A 26,304-nucleotide genomic window follows, 5' to 3' on the forward strand; every position below is an offset into this window, starting at 1 on the left:
AGCTCAGTCTGACCCTCAAACCCAAGTTCCTAACCACTTCACTCGATGGCTGCCCCATATTAAAATGCAATCTTGCTCAATCCTTCCCTCAGGGTGAAGGGCAAAAGAAGATGGGTTAAATGATTTCAGCTGGAACTACGGAAACTAACTTTGAAGCTTTGAAAAAAAGAGAGAGAGAGAGAGATTTTGTTTTTAGAACAGAAATCCAGTTTAATTTATTTTTTTAATTGGCCAACATTTAGTCAAGAATAATTACCTACAATACATTAAGACCAGTTTTTTTTTTTTAAGGCCAGTTTTTATCAGTTTAAAAATCTTTAGTATTTAAAATCTGGGTCCCATGCTCAAAGTCCAAATTTCAAGTTTAGCCTATAAGTGGCTGTGCCCAAATTTGAGAACTTACTGTGGCAGAGTTCTGATTCTAGAATGGCCTCAGAACACTCCTAAGCACTGTTTCTAAATGGGTGATACCATCATGACAATTTTTTTTTTTTTTGTAAAATGTGCATATCACCTGAGCTATTGTGTAGTTAATATTTTCTTAAGTAACTCATATCTTACTTAAGCAAACTTGTAAAAACAAACAATATCACTGCCTTACAGGGAAAACCACTATCACTTGCCATAATCAGAAACTAACTTTAAAAAATGAGTCCTATCATTAAATTCTTGTTAGAAACTCCTGCCCGAGAATGCAGAGCCCGAAGCCTGCACTCCCTTAAAAGTGAAAATTAGCAAGGGATAAAAGTTGTTAAGGATACACTAGCAGCAGGTATACTAGCTGCAAACTGAGACTTTCTCCTGGATACAATCAGAGGGATTGTTAGAGAACTGAAAAGAGACAGTGATTCAAAATTATTTTATGTCTTGCCTTGGCCTATGTGGCTCAGTTGGTTGGAGTATCGTCCGGTACACCGAAAGGTCACAGGTTCCATTCCCCGTCAGGGCACATATCTAGGTTGTAGTTTGATCCCCGGTTGAGGTACGTGTGAGAGGCAACTGATTGATGTTTCTCTCTCACGTGGAGGTTTCTCTCTCTAAAATATATTTTTTTTAAAAACATATCCTTGGGTGAGGATAAAAAATATATATTTTGTGTCTTGCCTCTGTATTACCTTGTCCTGTGTCACCTGAGCTATGCACAAGAGGTATGAAACTCACCTTCTGAGAAATAATGATCTAACCTAGCCCGCTCATTCCAGAAAGAAAGGCTCTGAGGTTTCAAGAAGCTGAGCCTACTTGTGCCCTGTCCCCAACTAGTAGGGAAACTCCTGTACGAACCAACCGAGAAATAAATGCTGGTAAAGAAACTCAGATGAGTCATTAAGAGTCCTCCAAAGTGAGTTCCCATCATTCCATGTTGAGCCAGAACAAAGCTCTCTCTCCTTGACTCTTAAAGCCTGGACATAAGACATTCAGAGACTAATAAGAGAAAACCAGGGTTCTTTAATATTTCTCCTTCAAAACTCGCCGATAAGACAGCATCAAACAGCTGAGGCGGAAGGAGGTGACTGTTCGCCTCATGTCTGTGGTTGACACTTAAGCTACCATCAATTTTTCCTCTTTGAACAATCTATTTCCTTCTCAGCATTTTCAGTCCCCCTCCTGCAAGACCACACCCAGAAGCACCCAAGGCAATCACCAAGCAGCAAGGAGGATGGCTGACAGAGGTGTGTGAAAATGAGACAAGACTGTCAAAACCTAGCAGGATATTGATGAGCCACCCACACCCCTCCCCCACATGTGTGAAGTGAAAAAATAAGAATAGTCTTCACCAGTGACCTTTAATTATCCTCTCTATTTGCTTGGGGTTGTTCTTGACATGCCTGTGTCAAGTGGGGATTATGAAATGTTAGCATTTCAATATAAGATAACACACTTGAGCAGGGAGTTTACACTGGCCTTGTGTCAGGGCCAAAAAGCACACAAAAGGATGCCTTATCACTTAGCCTCCTTGGCCATGGGCCCAACTCCATCTCTTTCCAACCACTAGCTGGTTCCTTATCCCCTTCTCTGGTTTCTTCCTCAATGTGAGGTACCTGCTAAACATTTAACTTTATTTTTTCAAGATCCTGACATTGGATCTCAGTTTTATTTTAGCCAGGTTGCCAACTTCTAGTGATGTCTACAGAAACAGTACCCTCAGGGAAATGCTCTATTTCTCCTTAGCATTTAAGGATCACCTCTGATGCAAACTAGATCTGCAGAGCTCAATAAGACAGTATTTTAAGGGATGTCATCTACATAGATAGAAGTTTGGTTCTAGCCAAGCCAGCGTGGCTCAGTGGTTGAGCATCAACTTATGAACCAGGAGGTCACAGTTCGATTCCCGGTCAGGGCACAGGCCCAGGTTGTGGGCTCGATCCCCAGTGTGGGGCGTGCAGGAGGCAGATTAATGATTCTTTCATTATTGATGTTTCTATCTCTCTCCCTTTCCCTTCCTCTCCAAAATCAATAAAAATATATTTTAAAAAAGAAAGAAAGAAGTTTGGGTTTATCCATTCTCTGTGGGCTTTTTGTCGACTCTAACAGGGATTTCACATCAAATATGAAAAACCTTGCACTTGGATCTGCTGGAGTACACGCCAAGGGAAAGGCCCACCAGTCCACTGGCCCCAAGGCAAGGTCACCGCATGCCGTGTTCCAGCCAAGTTTATAGGGTTCACTTTGAACACCCCCAAAACAGTGTTGTTTACAACTGACCTCACTCAGGAACATGCCTGGCTTAAGCCAACATTGTGTTATGCCAAGAGGTCAAGGCTAAGCAAGGAGGGACCAACATTTTGGCCCTGCCTCCTAATCGCTCTGAATCTCTGTTTCTTCCGTTGATAACAAAGAGGACAGTCCTTGCCTTGCTCAGCTCCCTCAGCTGGTGCAAGGTTCAAAGAAGATAATGCTATTTGAATACTGGGTGGCATTTCTGCGAATGAGAACTTAGCAAACACGATGAGAAAGGGAGGTGCTCTGTCTGGAACATGCTTTCCCCCACTTCTCTACATCCCATGTTCATGCATATATGTTCAGATTGGTTACATCATGTATATAATTATGCTCAACCTTTTTCCTCTTTATTTTTTCCAGAAACACTAAGGTAGATCTGTTTGCTAGTGTGTAATGGCTCAAATGATGTCCCTGACTCTTGTGCCAGAGGCCATGGTACATGGAACCAACCCTCCATTATAGGTCAGAGAGGTTGTTGGCTTTTCTGACTCGTATAAATAAGTTCGAGAGGGTGCTGGCCTGGAATCAGACAACTGGACTTTGAGAGCTTTAGCTCTGCCATTCCTAGCTGTGTGATCCAGGGGAAATCACTGAACCCCTCTGACTCTTAGTAGCCTCATCTTTAAAATGAAGAGAGCCCAGCTGGTGTGGCTCAGTGGTTGAGCATCGACCTATGAACCAGAAGGTCATGGCACATGCCCGGGTTGTGGGCTCGATCTCCAGTGTGAGGTGTGCAGGAGGTAGCCGAATACTGATTCTCTCTCATCATTGCTGTTTCTACCTAGTTCTCCCTCTCCCTTCCTCTCTGAAATCAATAAAAAAATTATATATATATATATATATATATATATATATATATATATATGAAGATATACTCAGGTGAGGCAAAGAATATAAAAGTGCTTTGAAACTTATAAAATGCACAAACATAAAATGTGAGCATTATTGCAAATGATATCACTATGAACAACTTTGGACAAACAGTTCTCCCTCCCCAGAACTGGGACACTGGGCCCAAAGATTTTTTTGTCTTTTAATGTGCACTGACAAGTTCCCTCATTCCACAAGTCTGTTATTTCCCTGCAACATCCCCAGCATTGGGTTTTATCATGTCTTTCAAATATTTGTGACATCAATTAAGTATGAAATAGCACCTTATTATTTTTGCCTCTTTTATTTCTATAATGTCTATTAGGGTGAATATTTTAAATAACGTTACTTTGATAGATCCTGTGTGCGAATTGCACATTTGTTATTGGTCATCTTGGAGTGTTCTTTTACATCTGTATAAATTATTTATATGTCAAAGATATTAATTTTTAGTCTGTTACCTCTATTTCAAAAATCTATTTCAATGTATTAGTCTACTTCCCTTGTCTAAGGAAGCACATTAAGTATAAAAGAAACCTTGTTGTTGGTACAGCATCATACAGTGTTTTGGGCTGATTAATACTCAAGATTTCCAGGCACACTGGGGATGCCCAGTAGAAACAAGCAAGCAAGAAAAATAAGTTGGACAGCATGTTCTATTTGGAAGTGTTAGAGGAACCGGGAGTCTAGCCAAGAGAAGATGAGCACCTGAGAGGTTGGGGAGGAGGCGGGGGGGGGGGCGGGGGGGGGGGGGGGGAGAAGAGTTTTCAAATATTTAAGGGGATAACCCATGAGAAAGTATTACCCATGAGAAAGTAATATTCAGCTCCAGAAGGCATCACTACAACTAAGAAAGAAGTTTCTCATGATCCACACTGAACAAAGACAGAATGTACGGCCTTAAATGTAATGAGCTCCCTGTCCCTGCAGGTGTTTAGCAGACTGAATGGATCACGGAGGGGATACAAACTGGGCTTCATATTCTTAACTGGCCTTTTCCACTCTGAGGTTCTCTAATGAAATGACCCTGGGTCATTTCCTGGAGGCTAGTTTTGTTTGCTTGTTTCATAAATCCCCAGGGGAAAAAGCTTGTTTTGTTACTCCTTTCCTCCTCATCTTAGAGCCCCAAGAGAAAAAAAGTTCAGTGAGTTTACCATAAGGTTTCTGGTTCAGCTTCAATAAACTGACCTTTAGTAATAATTGAGCTGCCTTCTCGCAAAAAGACACAATGGCCCAAACACAGGAGGTCCAGGCACAAGTGTTTCTCGACTTAAAAAGACCCACTCCTATTACAGCCAGTCAAAGGTCCAGAAGCCTTTCTTGATTAATTTATGACACCGCCTCTTCTAAGCTAATAACTGGTGTCAATTCATACAACACAAAAGGCATTAAAAGCCACCGCCCTTCACTCCAATGGTCCATCAGCCAACACAAGAATAAATGGCAATCAATCGCAGCCATGGCCTCCTTTTCTGTGACCTGTACCTGTTACCAGTGCTGACAAATTATGGAAGGCAACTGCATGCATACATCACAAATGAAGTCGCCTTTCAGATATATACCCGATGCCATTAATAACAATTACATGTGCACAGGGCTTTGCGAAATTAGGATATGATCAGTAATTTATTTTCATTCAGTTGTTATGAAAACAGTGGCTCTGGGCCAGGATCTTACAGGCACTCGCAGAATGTCTTGAGAAAATGACACAATTTGCAAATATCCATATGGCAGTCGGGGCCTTCCTGCTATCGGTTTACTTAGAAGGCTGGCGGTTAATGTAGACCAGCAAAGTGACTAATTGCAGAACTAACTGTGTCACCTCCACAGAGCTGAGCCTGCAGAATTCTGCCAAAGACCAGCTCCCTGCTGAGAACACAAATGGAAGTTATGAAAACCTACTGCCTGCCTGCCTGCTCACTCCCCACCCCCTCACCTCCCTCCAAAGAGAGGTTTGCAAATCCCACTTCTGTGGGTCCCCGTCTGAAGTACTGACTACTAGGGAGGTCTCCCATCCAGACACTCAGGAAAAAAATGGGCCTCTGACCGTGAGAGGGTTCATTCTTCATGTGTTATGCGGTGAGGAGATTAGTGATTTAGTCATTTAGAGGCAACATGCTGTGATTGGGAAAGTAAGGACTTCAAGGTCAGACTAGGGTGGGAGTATTGGCTCCTCCACCTACTAGCTCAGCCACCCCGGAAAGGCCAATTACCCAGCTCTGATCCTAACTTTCTTCTACAAAAAGGGGCAATTATACCAACCCCAGAGAGTGAGGATGTTTAGAAGACTACAGGAAGATCCCTACTGCACTGCTGTGCTCAAAACAGCATCAGGAAATTAAGATGGTGATCATGTTTCTTAAGATTGTTTTAGGAATCTTTTTATTAAGATGCAGAGGTGTTGATGATGATATTTATTGAGCACCTACTATGTGTCAAGCACTGTGCTAAGCACTGTACAGGAATCATCTCATTGACCCTCACTGTGGTCCTAGGAAGGTAGAACTATTTCATCCCCATTTTCACTAAGGAAACAGGGGCTTAGAGAGGCACAGTAACTTGTCCAGGGCCACACCATTAGCAGGTGGCATTGGGACCCAGGCAGTCTTATTCCAGAGTGGATGGCTTGACCTCAAATGTAAATGTGTAACATCACCATATTTTCCTCTAATAAACCTACTCCTAATTCATGTGCATCCTGGAGGCCCAAGACCCCCAAGATATTTTCCATCTGAACAAGACTGGATGACCATAACCAAATCCTATCAGCAAGGGATAGCTTTTACCAGTGTAACTCCATATGGCTCCTCACCCAGCAAGATCTGAGGTCACATGATTCACGGAGTCTTTTATTTAGTCATTTGAAGAAATCCCAGGATTCTTAGTGCAATAACTCCTTGGAACTATTCCCATGCAGTTGGTTGTACGTACTGTCAGCTCAACACTATATGATACAGATTTCAAAAAATGTATAAACCAGTTGACTCTTTTATCTCTCCAATGGCATGCAGGGAATACAGCCCCAGGTGCATACAATTTCCAAATACACGTGTGGACTGATTGGGGCATACATTATGACAGCGGCATAGCGTTCACTTTACTCTTTAGAGCTAAAGCTTAAAGGTACTTCTCAGCTACAGAAAGTACTCAAGATTCTATATTTAAAATAAATATTTGAAAGCATTTTACATTATCTGTTAAGTTTTAAATCCCCCTCCCCTTTTTTTTCTTCACAGAGATAAACACTCTTAGATGCCACTAGGTACATGGGTATTAAACACTGGACTAAATCTGGCATTGGATCTTGGTTCAGCTGCTGATTTTCTTTGTGACTTTCTGCAAGTCACCTCCCCTCAGTGTCTTTATTCATAGAGGATAATAGGTGCTTTATGTTAACCTCACAGCATGGCTGGGTCTCAAGTGAGACACTAGACGTGGTACGTAGAAAAGAACCAGAAATCCTTCATTTCTCAGTAGGTGTCATTCCAAGGGCCACACAAGGCTACTACTGGGTGAGTCAAAACCAGAACATATAAGAGACAAAGGGACAAAGGCAATGACTACAAATACCACTAACTAAATCTGGCTTAATCCTGACCAATATCTGAGATAGTGAATCTTAAAACCAAAACTAAGCTGTACATCACATTGTCAGGTAATTCTTAGAAAGAAAACAACAGAAACACCTCTTTGTATTTTCATTAAAAATGAAATGGACCCCAAACCCTTAAGACCTTACACCAGGCTCCAGAATCCTTAGCCAACACAGTCACTCATTTGAGTCTTTTTAAAGAGCAAACCTCCCCATGGGGAAACACTGGCTTTTAAGTTACAATTGGTATAATTTGTAAGCCTAATAGCTTTCCTTTTAATGACTTGGTCAGGTGTTCGGAGCATCTAACATGCTAGAAGCACCTATCCCTCCTGGCATGGGAAGTAAGCACCCAATAAATATAAAAACAAAGATCAATTGAGCAAAGCTGCATCGATGATCAGAAGAAGTAAGCTTAGTGATGCTCACGTGATACCACGTTTCTCAGTGAAAGTCTAGAGCCACGGACTAATAAGCTCCTTAGATTTCAGTTAACAATTAGAGCCGGAAGGACCTACCTGGTTAAGGGTATTAAAACTGAACATTTGCAAGCCGACTCATACGCCCATGTCATAAGAAATACTAGATTAAGAAGCAGAATTATATTAATGTCATAATCCATGTAGAATATTTTTGCCTAAAATATTTTTAAAGAAAATAAAATTTCAAAATATGTCATTTTTTCCTTTCATTGGGGACCATCACTGAAATAAAAAAAAAAACATTACAAAGCACTTACGATAAATCTTGAGTAGAAACTTTGTTAATGATTTTCTTTTAAGAGAATCTTTATTGTTGGACATTTTTACTCAAATGTATGATATCAAATGCACATCAATGACACCTGCCCATTCCCCATGAGCCTTTCCCTAAGTGGCCTTCCCTAGCACATCGGTTGCAACAACAAAAACAAACACTAGAAGGCACTTTCCCATTCAGCACTGTGCCCCTGTCCTCCCATAGCAAATGCAGAAGGAATAGCCATTATACATCTAAAGGGCACAGGTGCTTTGCTGTAACTGCCTTTGAAGGTCAAAAAGGATTTTAGAAAGGCCAGATTTTTTTTTAATTATTATTATTATAACCACATTCCTTCTGCAAAGAAAATGATCAATCTTAAAAAATTACTTTCATAGAAACTAACAGTCAATGCCTCGTTTATAAACAAGTATATAATCATGTTTTCAAAAGGCCAACTAGCGTATGCTGGTTTTTAAACACAAATACTGATGACACCTGCTGGTAGAAAATATATTTTCATTAACTGCTTATGGAGAAGTGAGTCCTACAAGGCTTAGCTGTCTTTTGCACTGATACTGAAACCAGAAACCTAGCCCCCAAACTCACTTAGGTTTCTTCTTCCAGCCTTGCCTATCGTCATTATCAGGAAGTGATACGCCAGATCAATGAAGCTTGGAAATATACTGGACTGGGCACCTCTGTCTCAAGGTATATACAGCATAAGAGATACTTCTACTTGGATTTACACACTTTAAAAAAAAAATCCTCAATGCTGAAAAACATTTACCAACTATTTTGAAATAAAATAGTTCCTCCCCCATCCTTACTCCCACACCAGGACATCTTCATAAAATGAAAATAAGTTACATTATATAATCTGGATCCCTTAGGAAAATTACTATTTGACATTTGGTGATACATTTCTTTCATCACATTTGTGACACACCGACATATTTACATTCTAAGTATAAGAATAAGAAAAGACTAAGCAGATGGGTGTTAACCCACATCTTTCACCAAACTCCTAAAAAAAACACAGGAATACGTGATAGCAAGAAGGAACTAGTGAGAGCACAGAGCTGTTTTCACTATTATTTTATGTGACCCAATTCAATTTACTAGTTAAACTCGGTTATGCTTTGCTTCCTTCCAAAAGGAAGCTAGTTTGAGGGGCACTAGCTTCACTGCTCCTACATTCATTAAATTATGAAGTTCCCATTGAAAAACCCTTCTAGCCATTCCAAGCCTGAACAACCTGAATCCTATGCAGGTGCGGTCCTGTCAAAACTTAAGAGTTCAAACACCACTGGGGCCATAACACTTTCCACAGCTGCTGGGAACAGAAACTCTTTGTGAAGATGTACAACTGAGCTGGGGTGGGGGGGGAGAAGTTAGTTTGGGCTCAGCTTACAGAAGGCTGATCACAACTAGAGACTGGAATCTTGTCAGCTTAGAGCAGTTCTCGCTAGAGGCAATGAATCTTTGATGCTGTCCTCCTGAATATACATAATCCAGTGAGCCAAGTGCACACAGCCGAGCAGACCCAAGGGTGCCGGGTGGGTGGGACCCCCACGAAAGCCTGATGCACATTGGCCTCCATACTTTCCCTGGTCCGGGTGGTGGTGGAGAATGTCAGTCTCCCACTCACACACACACACACACACACACGAGCAACAGTGATGAGCTGGGCCGTGTGAGTTCCACCATAGCTAGCCAAGAGAAGAAGGTGGCGCAGGCCTGGTCCACAGGGAGGGTTCAGATCCACAGGCAAGTTCCCAGGAAGAGAAATATTTCTAATGTTCCAAGACAGCTTCCCCCTGCCCCCGAGACTTTAACTCATTTTCAGGACCCATTGGGAGGCACTCAAATGATCATTTAGCCCCCAGACCACGAGCTGACGGACCCCATGGCCACAGGTGACATGCAGAAGGGCAGTAGCCTTTGTTGCCAAGCCTGACAGGTGAGCAGGTGAGATATCCAACCCCGGCAAGAGGAAAGGGACCCTTAGAGTAGCTCTTCCCGGAACTGGGCCTGCTGATACAGTAGGAAGTCCCTCTGCCAGGTCTCTGCAGAAGATTGACAGTTTGAGAGCCTTGCAGGAAGCAAGGGTGGGGGGAGGGTTGGGGGGGGGGAGAGGAGGGGCAGGGGCAAAAGGCTGCTGCTCCCTGATGGAGAGGAGCAAGGACAGGGACAGGGACAGGGAGAAGAAGGCGGCGCAGGCTTGATCCACAGGGAGCGCACAGAAGGGAGACAGTGAGAGAGGGAGAGGAGAGTATGTGTGAGAGACGGAAAGAATGAGCAGTGGAAACAGAGACCGTGACTGACACGGAGCCGGACCGGAGAGTCCAGGGGGAGCCCCTACCTCGGCGTCCTTGGCCGGACTGCTGGCCGGGGGCACCTCCAGGCTGCAGTTCGCCCTCTTGACCGAGAGGTAGAAAGGGTAATCCTTGGCCACCATGGCGGCTGCCGGGCCTGCCCTTTGGGGTGTCACCGCTGACCCGAAGCGAGAACAAAACTCCCAGGCGAAAGGGGGCCCCAGCTCCACGGTGCCGGGCGCCGCGGCGACGCGGAGACTGACAGCCGGCTTCTCGCCCGAAGGCACCCAACCCCGCGCGCCGGCTGGAGGGGGCGGGGCCGAGGCAGGGCACGCCCACCTGGTGGGCGGGGCGGGCGTCTCGGGAGCCCCAGGTGCCGCCCCGCAGAAGTACCTCGGGCGGGGGCGCGATGGCCGCCAGGCCCCGGGGCCGCTGCGCTGGACCCCGCACTCCCTGGGGAAGCGGCGGCGGTGGCGGGGAGGCCCGGGAAGAAGCCGGGCGGAGGGAAACTGCCTCGGGGAAAGCAAGCGTTTGGAAAGCCCACCTTGCTTATTCCCAGCCAGGCTCCCCTCACACACATTTTTTTTTAAATGAACGCCATTATAACAGAGACTATAAACAGTAAAATGCGCCCCATTTTAAAAAAAGTTTTTATTGATTTGAGGGAGAGAAAGGGAGAGGGATAGCGAGACAAAAGTATCCATGAGAAACACCCATCGCCGCCTCCTGCACGACCCCAACTGGGGATCGAGTCCGCAACCCGGGCAGGTGCCGGGAATCCAACCGAGGACCTCCGGGTTCATGGGTGGACGCTCAGCCACTGAGCACACCGGGGCAAACGCGCCCATTCTAAGTGTACAGCAGTTAAGTGATGACAAATATAAAGGCCTGTAACCTCCTCCAGAGAGCTCCCGTGGTCCATTCCCTGCAGCCTCAAGGCAATCAATCTACCGCACCTTACTAGAAAAAACATTGCAAATGCCCAGCAGGCAATTACAAGGTCATCTGCTGCAGCCCTGTCTGGGCAGTAAAAACCAAGTGGCACCTGGAAACAGCTAATATCCACCAACAGGGAATCCTATATAATAAAAGGTCAGCCACCATAAGCATATGACCAGAAGGACCAGAGACCAGAACCACCATGGCCCCTCCCAGGACTGGCCCCTCCCAGGACTGGCCCCTCTCAGGTAGGCAGACCAGCAGTTAGGGGTGATCAGGTAGGCAGGCAAGTGATTAGGAGAGATCAGGTAGGCAGATGGCCCCTCACAGGGCTGGCCCCACCCCCAAGCAAGCAGTTAGGGGTGATCTGGTAAGCAGACAAGTGGTCAGGGGTGATCAGTTAGGCAGGCGAGCGGTTAGGGGTGATCAGGTAGGCATAGGGCCACTCTCGGGGCTGCCCCCCCCTCCCCCAGCAAAGAAAGAGGGAGGCCCAGGCCAGCCAAGCCATCACACCCCACACATGTCCCCTGCAGAGGGAGGTCACCAGTGGCAGTGGAGCAGGGGGCAGCGCTGCACAGATGGCAAGCAGTGGCAGCCGCGGGGGTGGGGCCAGCTGCCTACAGCTGGGGGAAGAAAAGCCCGGATAGGCCCTGATCTCAGGCCAGGCCTAGGAACCCTACCTGAGGGGTCCTGGATTGTGAGAGGGTGCAGGCTGAGCTGAGGGATCCCCCCCCCCCCCCACCCCCAGTGCACAAATTTTTGTGCATTGGGCCTCTAGTACTTAAATAAACTCTTCTCATTGTGGAGCAGTCTCAGCAGCGGTCAAGAAGAAGATGGGTCTGGAGTGGAAAGGTCTCTAATGTATGAGGTTCAGTTAAAAATTAATTGCAGAGTAAGCACAGTATAATGCCATTTGTGTAAAAACACATTTACAAAAGAATACTATATATTTTCTATAGATACTTGGAGGTAAGTACCATTGGAAACCATCCAGAAGGCTCCACAGCAAACTCCCATCACGAGTTCTCAGGGCTGAGGGGAGGCAATCAGTACCAGAGTGTACCTGGCATTAAGGGATTAAAGGTAACAAAGGAGACTACAAGTATAGCTAATGCTCTTAAAATTGTTTTTAATCCTCACCCGAGGAAGTTTTTATTGAATTTTAGAGGGAGAGGGGGAGGGAGAGATAAGGAGAGAGCGGGGGAGATAGGGAGGGAGGGAGGGAGGGAGAGAGAGAGAGGGAGGGAGAGAGAAACATTGACTGCTTGTCTCCCATACCCACCCCGATCTGGGATTGAACCTGAAACCTAGGTATGTGCCCTGACTCGGAATCAAACCCAAAACCTTTCGGTGTACAGGACAATATTCCACCTGGTTAGGGCTGTTCTTAAATTTTTTACAAGAAAAATATATTCATGTGTTTCTTGGGAAATTAGAAATTAGTTTTTAAAAATGAAAATGATCATTACCTCGTTACTTTGTCGACTGCACTGTTGGATTTTCTACCCTCTCCTTCTCAGAGTCCTGGCCACAGTGAGTGTGGTTTGGGGAAGTGTCTTGTTTTGACTTCCTCCGTGTGCAGGAGGGAGTGGGAAAGGAAGTATGTAGTCCCTGCTTCTGTGTTCTCTGCTTCCAGCTGAGGCCAGAATCCTCACTTCCCACTTCCCAGACAGGAAACCTCACGGTACAGGACTCTTTCATCTCAGGTACCAAACCCACACGCTGGCACTAAATCCACCCACTTCCCAGCCCAACAAGTGGAGATAAACTGCCTCCAGAAGGAATTCTAGGGAGAGTCGGGACTAGCTTTGCAGCCTCACTGCTGCCACAGACGTGACAGAGGCTCCTGAAGGAGTGGGTTCCCACGGAGACGGAGGAGTGCGCCTGCGTGCTTCCTCTCAAACGTGGACCATAAAGCGGTGATGAGGCAGCGGGGTGGGACCACTGATTCTTCCTGCCTGTACTCCTGAACACAACTCTGTCCTTTTAGCCTGGGCTGTGCGGATGGGGGGCTTACACAGGTGCTTTCCACAAGCTTGGCTAAGCTTGGTGGGGGAGAGAGAAGCCCTCATCTCCAAGGCCACCTTATCCAAAGCAGCCCCTGGTTAATTCTGCAGCCAAAGTAGGGCCAGGAGGCAGGGAGATGCCTCACTTAAGGCTCCCCTGGCTGCCAAGGGCATGAGCTGAAGCACCTGCAGCTGCTCCTCATTCCCTCCCTGCTCTTCTGGCTCCCATGGGCCCACCATCCCAACTAGAGCAGCGGTTGCCAACCTTTCGGACCTCATGGACCACCAGTGGTCTGTGGGCCACCGGTTGGCGACCGCTGAACTAGAGGACTCTGCCAGCAGCAGCCCTTTGGGGGTGGGCTTTGATCCCTGGTGGTGCTTGCTGGGCCTTGTCCTCCAGTTGGGAGGGGTACTTCCAGCATTTGGTGAAGAAAAGAGTGACCCAGCAAACTACGACAGCCCTAGGATTAGACTACTCACTGTAGGATCTACAGGGCCAAGCAGGAAATCTGACACACCATGAAATCCAGTGTAGTAATAAACTAAGCCTAAGGAAGGGAGGGCACTTTAACCTCAAGTTTAAGTACAACTACCACAGAGCAAAGAATAGTCATTGGCTGATGAGAACGCTTCCATATTCACTTTCTTATAACGTTTTTTATTTGCCCCTCCTTAAAATATTTTGATCCATAAAAATCAACCAATATGCTTGGCCACACAACATATGTGCAAAGTTACATCTTTTCTACTATCCATGCTAGGGAGAACTGGAGGAAGGGGAAGAGAGGAGAATTGATTTATAGCTAATGGCCAATAACAATTTAAATAGCACTGCCAACCAAAGAAAACAAAACAAAACGAAAATAGGCCCCAGAACGAATGTGAAGGGAAAGATGGCAGTCTGAAGTTTTCTTGGGAGGCCTGAGATGGTTAAAGGATTTTCAAGGGTATTGACCCCACGCAATTTCCATCTTGTTCCCTGACTTCAGAACCTTCTCAGTGTGTGATGTGCTGCTCCCAAATTAGCAGATTTGGGCTTTGGGAAATCTGCCTAGGATTCCAACCAGAGGTGTCTGTCACCAAAGACTTTGTCAGAAACCAGGCTGCTCCACCAAAGGGTCCCCAAGCACACACCTGAGGCTGGTGTCACAGTTGAGCGAAGCCACCCAATTCTGCAATACTGCCCAGCTGAGCGGGCCCCGGGAGCTCCGCATTCTCCATCCTGCCTGTGTGTGTGTTTATGGGCTTAGGAACAACACTGCCCTCACAGTCAGCTCCACTCAAAGCAACAGCACAAAGTGCCTTTCAGAACTCGCCTTCGGCAAAACCCGTTATAATCCTGTAAAACGCTTCACAGCCGGGCAGTGTTCCTCGCTAGCCAGAAGCCTGGAGACTGGAATAAAGAAGTCTGTTCTGCATTTCCAGGACCGGTGCCAAGAGCAGGGCCTGCGTGCTCGCCTGGGCCGAGCGGGGCTCATTTGTGCTGCTGGTAGAGTGGTGGGTCTCCACACATAAGCCCACCACTGATTATGAGCTCCTTTCAGACGAACAGTCAGCCAGGCGTGGCTGGAAGACCATCAATCAACTCCTCAAATCCACTGCCGTGACTGTGAGCAGAACAGGCTCAGCATGAGGCTAAAACTTCAGAAGTTAGAGCGGTTGTGACAGTCTTCTCAGCCAACGGGACGATGCTTTGTCCTGTCAGCACTATACTTAACACCAGGATTAGTGTGTTCTTCTTTTTCCTAAGCCTCATTTGTTCATTCGTTTGTTCGTTCATTCATTCATTCATTCATCAAGTAGGTAAGAATGCCTATTACAGATCAAGTGCTCAATTAGTTACATTTCTCCCCTCTTTTCTGCCCATTCCTGAATCTCTATGCCAGAAATACACACCTGCTCAAGGAACATGTTGGCTGTAAAACATGGCCGTTCGACGGTAACCTCTGCAGAGAGGTATGCACTTGCAGAAGAAGCTCAAGTAACAGTAGCCCATCCTCCAAAGCATGGCTTTCAGACCTGTGCCTGCTTCCTTGGCATCTAAAGCCATCTCGTCTGTCCCTGCTAGTCTGACATGGTCATGTAGATACATGTCAGACACACATGTGTACCAACACCTCTCCCCTCCCCTTCCATTTGGGTGACATTCCCAGTTAATGACCCAGCTCCCTCTCCTCTCTGCAACTTCAGTCTTGATGGGAGAGGGGAGTTAAAAAAGCCTGCAGAAGTCCTGGCAGTGAATTCTGAGAGACTGGGACTATGGTTTACTGCCAGACAGGTAAAAATGGCACAGATGAAGCACTGAAGATATCTAAGATCATACCAGTGTCCAGTGTTACTCTCCCTCTGCCTGGGGATATGTCTACTGGCTCCAGGCTAGATTTATGAAAATACATCCCTAGATATTCTAAAGCTGGAAGGCTTCATTCTTGCATTCTCTTAAAGATCTCATTTTCTGAAACAAGTCTGAAAAACTGGTTAAGTGAGAGAACTTTTCTCTTTCTCCTAGGATCGAGCTAATCCTGTGGATTACTAACTCTAATGCAAAAATAATCAAGACTCTATGTTTGGGGAAAAAGGGGGAATGAATATCTGTCTTGCCCTGATATGCCACATGCAGGTGCATTCCTTAGGCTCTGGTTCATTTACAGCTGTGATTCTCAACGGGGGCGGGGGGGGGGGGGCGATTTTAACTCCGAAGGTGACATTGGCAATGTCTGGATAGACTTTTCATTGTCCCTGGGGGAGAGTGCTAGTGGTATCTAGTGGGTAGAGGCCCAGGATGCTAGAAAACATCCTATAATGCACAGGACATCCCTCCACAACAAAGAGTTAACAGGTCCAAAATGCCAACAGTGCCACTGTTGAGAAACACTGCATTACAGAGAGAGTAAAGCTGAAATATGGCATTAGAGCCAGAGAATCTTTTAATTTTGACCTCAAGGATATTTTCACCTTGATCATTGATTGATGTCAAATGTTAGCTTAGGCATGGTGGTGTAAAGAAAACAATGGCTGAGTGCCAGCCCTGGCCTGGTAGCTCAGTTGGTTAGAGCGTTGTCCTGATACACCAAGATTGCGGGTTCAATCCCTGGTCAGGGCACATACAAGAATCAACCAATGAATGCATAAATAAGTGGAACGACAAATTGATATTTCTCTCTATGGCTCTCCCTGCCTCTCTCTGTCTCTCTTTCTAATCAATTTTTTAAAAAAGGGTGTGTCAAGAAGCCTCAGAATATTGACATGCCTAGAATCTTTCCCTGATGCCCTAACTTGACCCTTAACTGAATGACAGATTTCATAACATATGAAATGGACAAGAGAATAAGGAAGAATATGGGAGTAAGGCAGGCTGGGGGCGGTATAGAAAATTGTCTTGGGAGGGGCACGGAATGTTCCAAAGCTTGGTCTTTCCCAAAACAACCTTTACCACTGCATTTCATTGTTTTGGGGGGCAGAAATGCAATCTCAGTGAGGAAATAAAAACCCCACAGAGTCCAATACATTATTGTTTTGGCTGCACAGCGTGTGTGATGGGAAACTTGTCTTTGCTCCAGATGTTGCAATAAGAATCCTGACCTTCTCCAATTTTAGCTGATTACTATCAGTAACTTGTTTTGCTTAGAGAATCCAAGCTATCTCTGAGACTACTTTCTGTATAATTCTAGAGGGTCTTTGAACTTTATGGATAGTCTGCATTTGTTTGAGAGTCTTTAATATTTTTGACCAATAATTCAATAAATTTGTTTATACCCCAAAACTATTTATTCCCTGTAGACTACAGCTAATGTATGCATTGTGTAGGTTTTAAAATACTAATCATTGCATGGAGAAATTAGAATCCAAAATGTATAAAGTCTAGCTTTGGATATTGGAAGTGTTTTCTATCAACTACAAACTCAGCAAAGTACCATATTTCATCAAACCTAAGATACCACAGACTGTAATACGTGGTATTATTTTATGTGCTACCAGGAAAGAAAAAAAAAATGCTGCCAATTATAACACGTGATCAATTCCAGAGAAGTTAAAAAGTGGAGCAAATGTGCATAAAATAAAATATAACAGTATTCATCCATCTGGCTGGGATTTGAAAACACATTTGTAGAAACATGACTTCTGGGAATTCAGGGACAATAATTCCAGAGACTACCTGCGATGAAATCAACCAAGAAACTTATCAAATCTGTATTCCTGGGCCCTACTTTGGGTCCATGGAATTGGAGTCTTTAGCAGTGGACTCCAGAAATTCGGATCACAGTTATCAGCAAGTCCAATAATGAACCTGGGCCCCCTCCTTCAGAAACACTTTCATTGCAGATCCTCAAGCCAGAGCTGCCCAGGGGTAAAATGTGGCAGCACCAAAATCCAGAATGGGCACGGGAGCGGCTTATTTGCTCATCCAACACTGAGAAACTATTATGTGCTGACAGGCTGCTATATGCGTATGGATGCCTTGGGGGATACAATGAAAACTATGCAAGTCCGCACTTCAACTAAACTACCAACCGAGCCACCCACCAGGAGCTGTGTTCTGGCTCTTGGGACTTGATTTACAATCTAGTATCCAGTTCCAATGAAGAACATGCTTATCTTCATAGCCAGGGGGCACGACTGCATTTAAGTTTTTAAAAAATTAGCTGTAGCAGTCGAGAGCGGGTGGAGGGTAGCTGGCTTGAGATGTTTACTTGAACAAGACCTGTGTCTGAGGGGAGGCGGGGAGGGGGCTGGCGTGTGTAAAGGAACTTAACTACAGAACAAGTTCAGCTAGCAGAAGCAGACTCCCAGCAAGCACATGCCTCACTCGCCTGGCGGGAGCGGAAGTCGGCTGGGGTGTGCTAGAGAGAGCAGCCCATTAGCTGATGAAGTGTTCTTCCAGCCCAGGGCGTCCGACAGCACTACAGAGGGGTTAGGAGGTGCAGGTTCCCTGAGCACTTTGGTTAAGTGGGTGCTGACTTACACGCGCTTCTGCTGTACTTGAATTTTTTCTCATCTCACATCCAAAACTAAGCTCAGCAAACACAGGTCTCCCATGCCCACAATTCTGACTGAACCAAGAGCCTTGGCAACAGAAGGCTGAACACGACCATCAGCCCTGGTTCACCAACTTTGGTCACCGCCTGGTCATTTAGTTCTTTGGCATGAGGAGATCGACCACCAGATGGCTTCCTGGCTGATGCCTCTCATCCGAGGCTGTCCCTGATGCCCAGGCTTGGAGAACCCTTGCTTTGTGCCTCCACAGTGCTGAGCGCCTCTCTTTCCCTCATACTCATCCTGCTCACAGGGACTGACTTGCTGTGTCTCCGCTGCCCAACAGCAGCGAGTTGCCAGGGCACAAGGGCCGTGTCTTGCTCACCACAGTGACTCCAGCTCCGTCCATCACCCTGGCACATGGTAGAACAGTGACGGCAAACCTATGACACGCGTGTCAGAGGTGACACGCGAACTCATTCTTTTGGTTGATTTTTCTTTGTTAAATGGCATTTAAATAGATAAAATAAATATCAAAAATATACGTCTTTGTTTTACTATGGTTGCAAATATCAAAAAATTTCTATATGTGACACGGCACCAGAGTTAAGTTAGGGTTTTTCAAAATGCTGACACGCTGAGCTCAAAAGGCTCGCCATCACTGTGGTAGAAGGACCCATAATTGTTAAATAAAAATTAAATTGAAATGGAGCTATTCAAAGAACACATCATGAAGGAGGTAAATCCAGAGGAGAGTTTTTGCAACGAGGAACAGAAGTTTCTGAGATGGGACCGAGAAATCATATGCACAATACCACAGCAAAAAGACATTTTGAAAAGCACACCTGAGTCCCTAACGCTTATCTTCTTGAAGAGTCCAAGACTCACCGAAAGCACTTGGAGAGCCAGCTCCTGCAGTGTAGGCTGTGGGCCCTCTCGGATATTACTGAGCTTTCAGTTCCCCCGGCTTCTTATAACACCCCCGGCAAGTTACACCAATTCCTGAACAAGGTGGACTTTCCGGGAGACTGAAACTCCGGTGGCAAAGGTATGTCAAATAGATTTGTTTTCAGAGACACCGTGTAACATGCTCATCTGAACCTTTTCCTTCCTCCAAAGGCACTTTCTTCCTTTTCCTGCTCTGTTTTTTATTTCAGGCTAAACTATAATTTTGTTTTCCTTTTCAACTTGTCATGCTCATACCTAGTGCTATTTAAGTATATTTGTATTGATTTCAGAGAGGAAGGGAGAGAGGGAGAGGGAGGGAGAGAGAGAGAGAAAGAGAGAAAGAAACATCAATGATAAGAGAGAATTATTGATCGGCTGCCTCCTGCACGCCCCCCATTGGGGATCGAGCCTGCAACCCAGGCATGTGCCCTGACTGGGAATCGGACCCTGACCTCCTGGTTCATAGGTCAAAGCTCAACCAGAGCCACTCTGGCCGGAGCCACGCCGGCTGAGTTAAACTTTGCTCTCTTGAGTTGGGCCCAGAGGGACTGACTTTTAAGGGGGTAGGAGGGATTTTTGCCTGTTTCTGCAAGATTAAGCATGGCACTTATCTAAAGTGCCCAGACTGATGGGAAATTATGGACTCCAGGACTTTTTATCCAAGGAAACTGCCCTGCTGGCTACTCTACCAAGGGATGACCATGGTCTCCCGTCTGGCCTTCCTGGAACATTACATGCTCTGAGAGCTCAGTTTGATTTAAACCCAGTACACGCTACATAAAACCCATCTGTCAGTGAGTGGGAGGAAGGGAGGGTAGAGGTAAGAGAGAATTAAAATTGTAAAGCCAACATCACGTGGCTTCCTCCTTGAACTTTAATAACCCAGGGCTGCCTGCGGGCTCAGAAAAACCAAATGCAATGGGTAGGGACAAGGATTGCTCTGGTGCCAGGAAAATGCAATAAGACATAAATTTTACAAGGTAAGCAATGAATAAATGCCCTCCAGAAACAAAAAGCCTTTAACATCTCTGAAGTTGGCAGCCAGATGCCTGAAACATTGGTTCAGTGCATCCAAAAGGCGCAACAGGTAGGACCACCTTCTTTTAGATGAAGTTATTGTCCAGGGCAAACAATAGCTGGGGAGGCTGGATTTCATGATTCAAGGAAGGAGGGGAATTAGTTCAGTATTTTCTTTGCCACAGCAAGACCCATGTGAATGCACATTAGAGGTTTTCCACATGTTGGGCACATTTTCTAGAATGTCTGTAAAGGAAACACTGCAGACTGCCTTGGTTTCTGAAAGAGCTGTCTTTCTCCCTGGGAGGGGGAGCGATCTGATTTGTCCCATGACGGTTCTTAAGAAGATCCGCAACTCCAGGTCTTCCTTCGGGTCTCCTGTGGTTCTGAAATGCAGCTCGGGGAGTCTTGTTATGCTTTACCCCCAGAAGTGTTGCAGGAAGTGCCTGTCACCATAACTCAAAAATAAAATTGAAAACGATGCTGGCAGAGCTCAAAAACCAAAGGGATCAGCATTCTGCTGCAGTTTCCTGTTCATAAAACTTTATAAAAACAACCCACCCATCAAAGAAAAAAGCCTACAACAATAGCTCATTATTCTTTTCCTCAATGCTTGCCTCATACCACTCTGAAATGAGGTGCCATCACATTTCCTGAGTTATGGGCTCTGAACACCACATCCCTTTCCTCCCGTCCTCGCCCCTACCCCACCTGGCATCATTCCTGAATTTAGACACTTCTCCAGTGTATGGGCTCAGCAGAGAGAGGCCAGCATCCTCCTTCCTACCTGTCCAGAGACCAAGCACCTGTATTGGCTGGAAGCAGGAGTAATGGAGGCTTCCTTCCCTCAAATTCATTGTCATTTCCTAGAGAAACTTTTAATATGGAAGGTGTAAAGTTACAAAGTGAAAAAAAACAAAACCATACAGACTGCTCCAATAAACTGAAAAATAATATAAATGCATTGCCTTGTGACATTAACTTTTGGCTCTAAAGTAGAAATGTATGGAATATTCAACACCCCATCCTTTAGTACCTGATAGATTATAGGACAATACAAGCTCTAGAAAAACAAGCTTAGATGCAAATACCAAGTTTTCCACTTGCTGTCTACAGGACTTTGGACAATTTATTTAACCATGCCAAACCTCAGTTCAATCACCTGTGAAATGGGGATATGAGAGTTTCAAGGCTTTAATGAGATAAAGCATATTAATAGTTTAGTGAGTTAATACATGTCAGCATTTTAGATACAAGGCAAACAAATAATCCATATTGTTATTACCTTTCTGGTATATACATCTTGCTCCCTTTTGTTTCAATGAATTAGAGAGGAAAACATGGGATTTGGGGATCCTTGCTTCCAAAGGGGTTAATTCTTTAATTTAAACCAATGGTTTCAAATGCTGATTTAGTTACTGAACATACATAATAAAAGCAGCACAGTGAAGAGTGGAACTGACCTAACTTTGAAGACATGGGGTCTAGTCCTGGTTCTACAACTAAACTTGCTGTGTGACCTTCGGCAAGGAAATTAAACTCTTCGGGGTGCAGTTTCTTGAACTATAAAATAAGGAGATTTAAACAAAAATGCTTATCTTCCTAGGCGGCGTGGATCAGTGTTTGAACCTTGACCTATGAACCAGGAGGTCATGGTTCGATTCCAGGTCAGGGCACATGCTCGGGTTGCAGGCTCAATCCCCAGTGGCGGGGGCAGGGGGTGCAGGAGGCAGCTGATCAATGATTCTCTCTCATCATTAATGTTTCTATCTCTCTCTCCCTTCCTCACTGGAATCAATAAAAAAATGTATTTAAAAAATGCTTATCTTCTGTGATTCTGTAAAATAGCAACAACTGATGTGTATATGAAGCATTGTTTCAATTTTATGCTATTTTATATCAGGAAAGAATAAAAATGATAATGCTACTGACGAAAGCATCCTTGCTTAAAACCAGCATGTTTGATATAGGCAGCCCACAGTTTGGGTCGGTTCAGAATAATCATATTTCATAAGGGGTCATCAGAAAATTCAGCTCGATGTCCTCATTTGTCAGGAAATGCATAAACATACGGATTTCTTTAACATCAAATGGCCAAGAAAACAAGATTGAAGCAGGGGTTAGATCAATTATGACCAATGAAACACTGAGGAGAAAATGCAGCTAGACTAAAAATGGAAGGGAACTGGCCTAAAATATACTGTCACTTAAAAATAGGCACTTGGCCGCATGGTGCCCTGTTATCTGTACGACAACATTTGGTTCCTACTGTGTCCTCTTCCTACAGCCTGTTATGACTGTGAGAGCTCTCTGTTCCTACAGGGACAAAGTCTTGCTGCCGTGTAGATTTTCCCCCCAGTCATGACTTCCTCTCTGCCTTTGGATAGGCTCAGCTTATGTCCAAGTAGCAGGGCTGCAGCTGGTTCTCTCCCGAGTGCAACACACAGATGGCTGCTGGCGAGAGCTGAGCACCAGGGGCTTCTCAAGGTTGAGGGCCCTGTGCACCCAGGCCAGAGCCAATGCAAAATACTTACACTGATGTCACACATTTTAAAATTCGGAACTAAAGGCAAAGATGCATTGCAGCAACTTCTGAACAGTGCCTTATAGATAACAAGTAGAACTAGAATTAGCCAACAAACCGTAAGCTTCATTATTCTTTATTCTGTGTCTTCCACTTGACTGTAAGTTCCCTAAGGGCAAGAATCATGACTCTTGTTCACAGTTGTAACCCCAGTGCTGGCAAGTGAGCAGAGCTCAACCAGTGATGGCCATGGCTGATGCTGACTGAGGGTCTGCTCTCTGTCAGGCACTGTTCTTTGACTTTACAGGATGTATCTCAGATAATCCTCACAACAATCCAATGAGGTGGGTACATCTCTTAAAGGAGAAACTGAGGCACAGGGAGTTTAAGGAACTTGCCCCAAGTCCTCGAGCTGGTAAGTGGCAGGGCTGGGGTTTAAATGCAAGTACTTTGCTTCAGAACCCGCAGTTCCAATGATGAAGTGGACCATAATTTCTGCAGTCTATTTGCAACTTAGCAGGTCTCCTAATGCCAGAGACCATGACACTGAGGGTCAAGAATGTGAGCCTATTAGCTATGTTGGAAAGAACAAATGGCAGTCAGAAGACCTGGGTTCAAACCTTAGCCCTGGACTCCTATACCAACTTTGGTCAAGTCCTGTGACCTCTTTGCTCACCAGTTTCCCCTGCAGGTTAATACGAGGTTGGATGGTCACGCAGGTCCCTGACCGTTGTAAATCCCAAATGCTAGAGTCACCCTAAACACGCTCTTACATCCAGACAACTGCAGGTCACACAAGTGTGCTCCTCCGTCCTCCAACGAGGGAGAACCACCAAAATACCCTCGACAATCAAGCAAGTTCCTCAATCTCTCAGAGCCTCGGTGCCCTCATCTGCAATTAGGATATAATAGCACCTACTTCAAAGGGTGGAAGGGAAGATTATAGAGAAGCCAGGTAAGGGGCTGACACATAGCAGTAATTTCATAAACAGTAACTAGGTTTATTATGGTCCCAAAGAGAGCTTCGAGGTAAGTCTGGAGGAGGAAAAAAAACCTTCTCAAAGCCCCTGAACCAACCAACCCATCAAAAAGACAGTGTGGAAACAAAGCTTTTAAATAATTTCTAAGAGTAGAATCCCCAGAGCAAAAATTCCATATTGGATTCTCTTTCAAAAACTGGAGCGATGCAGACAGGTTTGAGTTGACTTTGATAGAACAAAAAGGAACCACCGTGATGTGGGGAATTCACGTGTGAGTGCTGAAATGCTAGAAAATAGTGTTAGGTGCCATTTGCTCTATGCCAGGCCCATGACAAGCACGTGACATGTATTATCTTACTGAGTCCTTGAAACCTGATGAGAGAGGGTGCTTTCCCTGTTTTACAGCTGAGGGCAAAGAGGCTCACACAGGTGAAGTGATATGCTCAAGGTCACACAGCTACTGATCCACACTAGAAGTCAGTCTGCTAGGAACACTGATGGCCTTAACCACAACTGCACCCCCTCCCCAAGGTTAGAATGTTGTTGGCCTCGGCATGGCCCAGATCCACAGGGAAGCAACATGGGCGGGTGGCTTTATATGTAGGGTGTGTGTGGCTCAAGTGGCCTTGGGTTTTAGTCTCTGTTTAGCGCCAGACTCCTGGAAGCTGTGGACAAATCATTTGATGTTCCTGGATCCTGTTTTGATCAAACAGAATGTAATGGATTAGAGCAGCGGTTCTCAACCTGTGGGTCGCGATCCCTTTGGTGGTCAAACGATCCTTTCACAGGGGTCACCTAAGACCATCCTGCATATCAGATATTTACATTACGATTCATAGCAGTAGCAAAATTACAGTTATGAAGTAGCAACGAAAATAATTTTATGGTTGGGGTCACAACATGAGGAACTGTATTTAAAGGGCCAGAAGGTTGAGAACCACTGGATTAGAGTTTTCCAGTCCAAGTCTTGTGGAATATTAACCACATTCATTTTATAACCAGGAGGTCAGGGATGAAAGAGTCAAGGCTTGAGCTGACCCTCTATCGTGATATTCTCGTTGGGAGAAGTAGTGGAATACGTTGGCAAGCAGGACTCCTCAATTCCCTTTCATCTTGAAAATTCTGAAATTCTACTGAATATGACGGGACAGAGGAAGAGAAAAGGGAAGAGAGGACCTCACAGGAATCATGGGGGAGGTTGCAGGGGCTCACCTTGAAGCTGTGTTTACATACCAACCACACTGTACATACTTAGCTTATTTGGGATGCTGGAGGGAGCTGGTGCAGATAATGGGGAAGAAAGCTAAATCTCTCTTTTTGAAATGATCCCCACAGCACACAGTAAGCACTCAATAGATGCTGATAGAACTGACTTCAAAGGAAGACAGATCTGGATCAAACTGACAGAAGCTGAGCTGCTGCAGAAGATGCATGAATATGTCAAAAATACTCACAGCAATGCCTTCCTTTTGTTCCCAGCCACCCACTCCACCATAAGCCATTTTCAAACTAAAGATCAATTCTCTTTTGTGCGAATGAGCACACCTCTCCCAGGGGGATAACCACAGGTAAACCCTCCCCCTGCCTCTATCCCACACATTTGGAATCTGAACAAAGGTGAGCTGTCTGGAGCTAAAGAATTCTTCTTATTTTCAATTGTATCGTTGCCCAGGGTAATGACAAATATTGTTTCATGTGTTTCCAAGCTTAGCTTTAGAGCTCAAAGGATAAAGTGCTTCCGCAAGAAAGAAAGAGTAGGAAGGAAAGAAAATAAGAGAGTGAAAAAGCTTAAGCCACACATATATGACTTAAAAAAAAACTTAAAATAGCAGAATCTTGTCCTCCCCGGAGAGGTGGGAGTGTGCCACAGCCTCAGACCTGCTGATGTCTCCATCTTGAGACACCAGGAGTGACAACCTCAGGGAGTTCTCTTTGTACTGTTATTCTAAAGGCAGGATTCCAGAGTAACCTCGGTTCATCTGACTCTTAGCTGATGTTTCTTCCATGATACCAGGTAACCTCATGAGCCATGTTCCCATCACACACACACACACACACACACACACACACAGGCTGGCGCATAATAAGATCTCCATACATATTTGTTGACTAAATTAAAGAAAAAGATTCAGAAGATATGTACCAAAGGCCACCCACATGAGTGGATTGACTGACTGCTGATTGACATTTAAAAAGTTTTATGTAACTTTGAACTCATGTCCAGAACAGCCCCTCCCTCCCCTTTCCCTGCCTTTTCAAATATCACCAATTATTCAAATCCTAGACCAAGTTTTTCTTCTGAGAAGCCTTCCCAAATCAAACAGCCCACAGGAGATGGTTCCTGCTTTTGAGTTCTAACAACCGTTACTACCACCACTCAGTGATCGTGTTCTGCCAGGTGGCAAGTTTTGAAATTACTTAACTTTCTACAGCCACATAACTTTTTATCTCCCAACCTAGAACTCCTGAAGGCAGGGCCTTTCCATGCCTGCCTCTGGATCCCTTCTTAGGGCACTGGAGCAGAGAAAGAATGACTTCCAGAACAATGACTAATCTATTTAACTTCTTCCAACTAGTTTCATGGTCAACTGAATCTTTGTGCTGTTCTCCTGCTGCTGGGAAGGCCGGTTACAATTGGTAGCTGGTCAACTGCATAAAACTCTACTGAGGGAAGGAC

The 26,304-nt window shown here is 45.1% G+C and overlaps 1 protein-coding gene across 3 annotated transcripts in view; it reads right to left on the bottom strand.

Moving 5' to 3' along the window:
• Positions 1 to 26,304, bottom strand: part of ARHGEF3 (Rho guanine nucleotide exchange factor 3) — a 286,954-nt gene that overhangs the window by 51,846 nt on the left and 208,804 nt on the right. Inside the window, exon 1 of one of the 3 annotated variants that reach the window (XM_070390811.1) lies at positions 10,287 to 10,489. The exons of 1 other annotated variant lie outside the window; for it this stretch is intronic. In XM_070390811.1, the coding sequence (XP_070246912.1) occupies positions 10,287 to 10,382 (96 nt within the window). In that variant the 5' untranslated portion in view covers positions 10,383 to 10,489. Of the gene's footprint in view, positions 1 to 10,286; positions 10,490 to 26,304 lie in introns of those variants that run through there. One more of the 3 variants, XM_070390812.1, reaches the window with a different exon arrangement.

This window comes from Myotis yumanensis, unplaced genomic scaffold (assembly GCF_028538775.1).
Source record: "Myotis yumanensis isolate MYYU_CA2020_CCGP unplaced genomic scaffold, mMyoYum1.0.hap1 SCAF_14, whole genome shotgun sequence".
Classification (NCBI taxonomy): Eukaryota; Metazoa; Chordata; class Mammalia; order Chiroptera; family Vespertilionidae; genus Myotis; species Myotis yumanensis.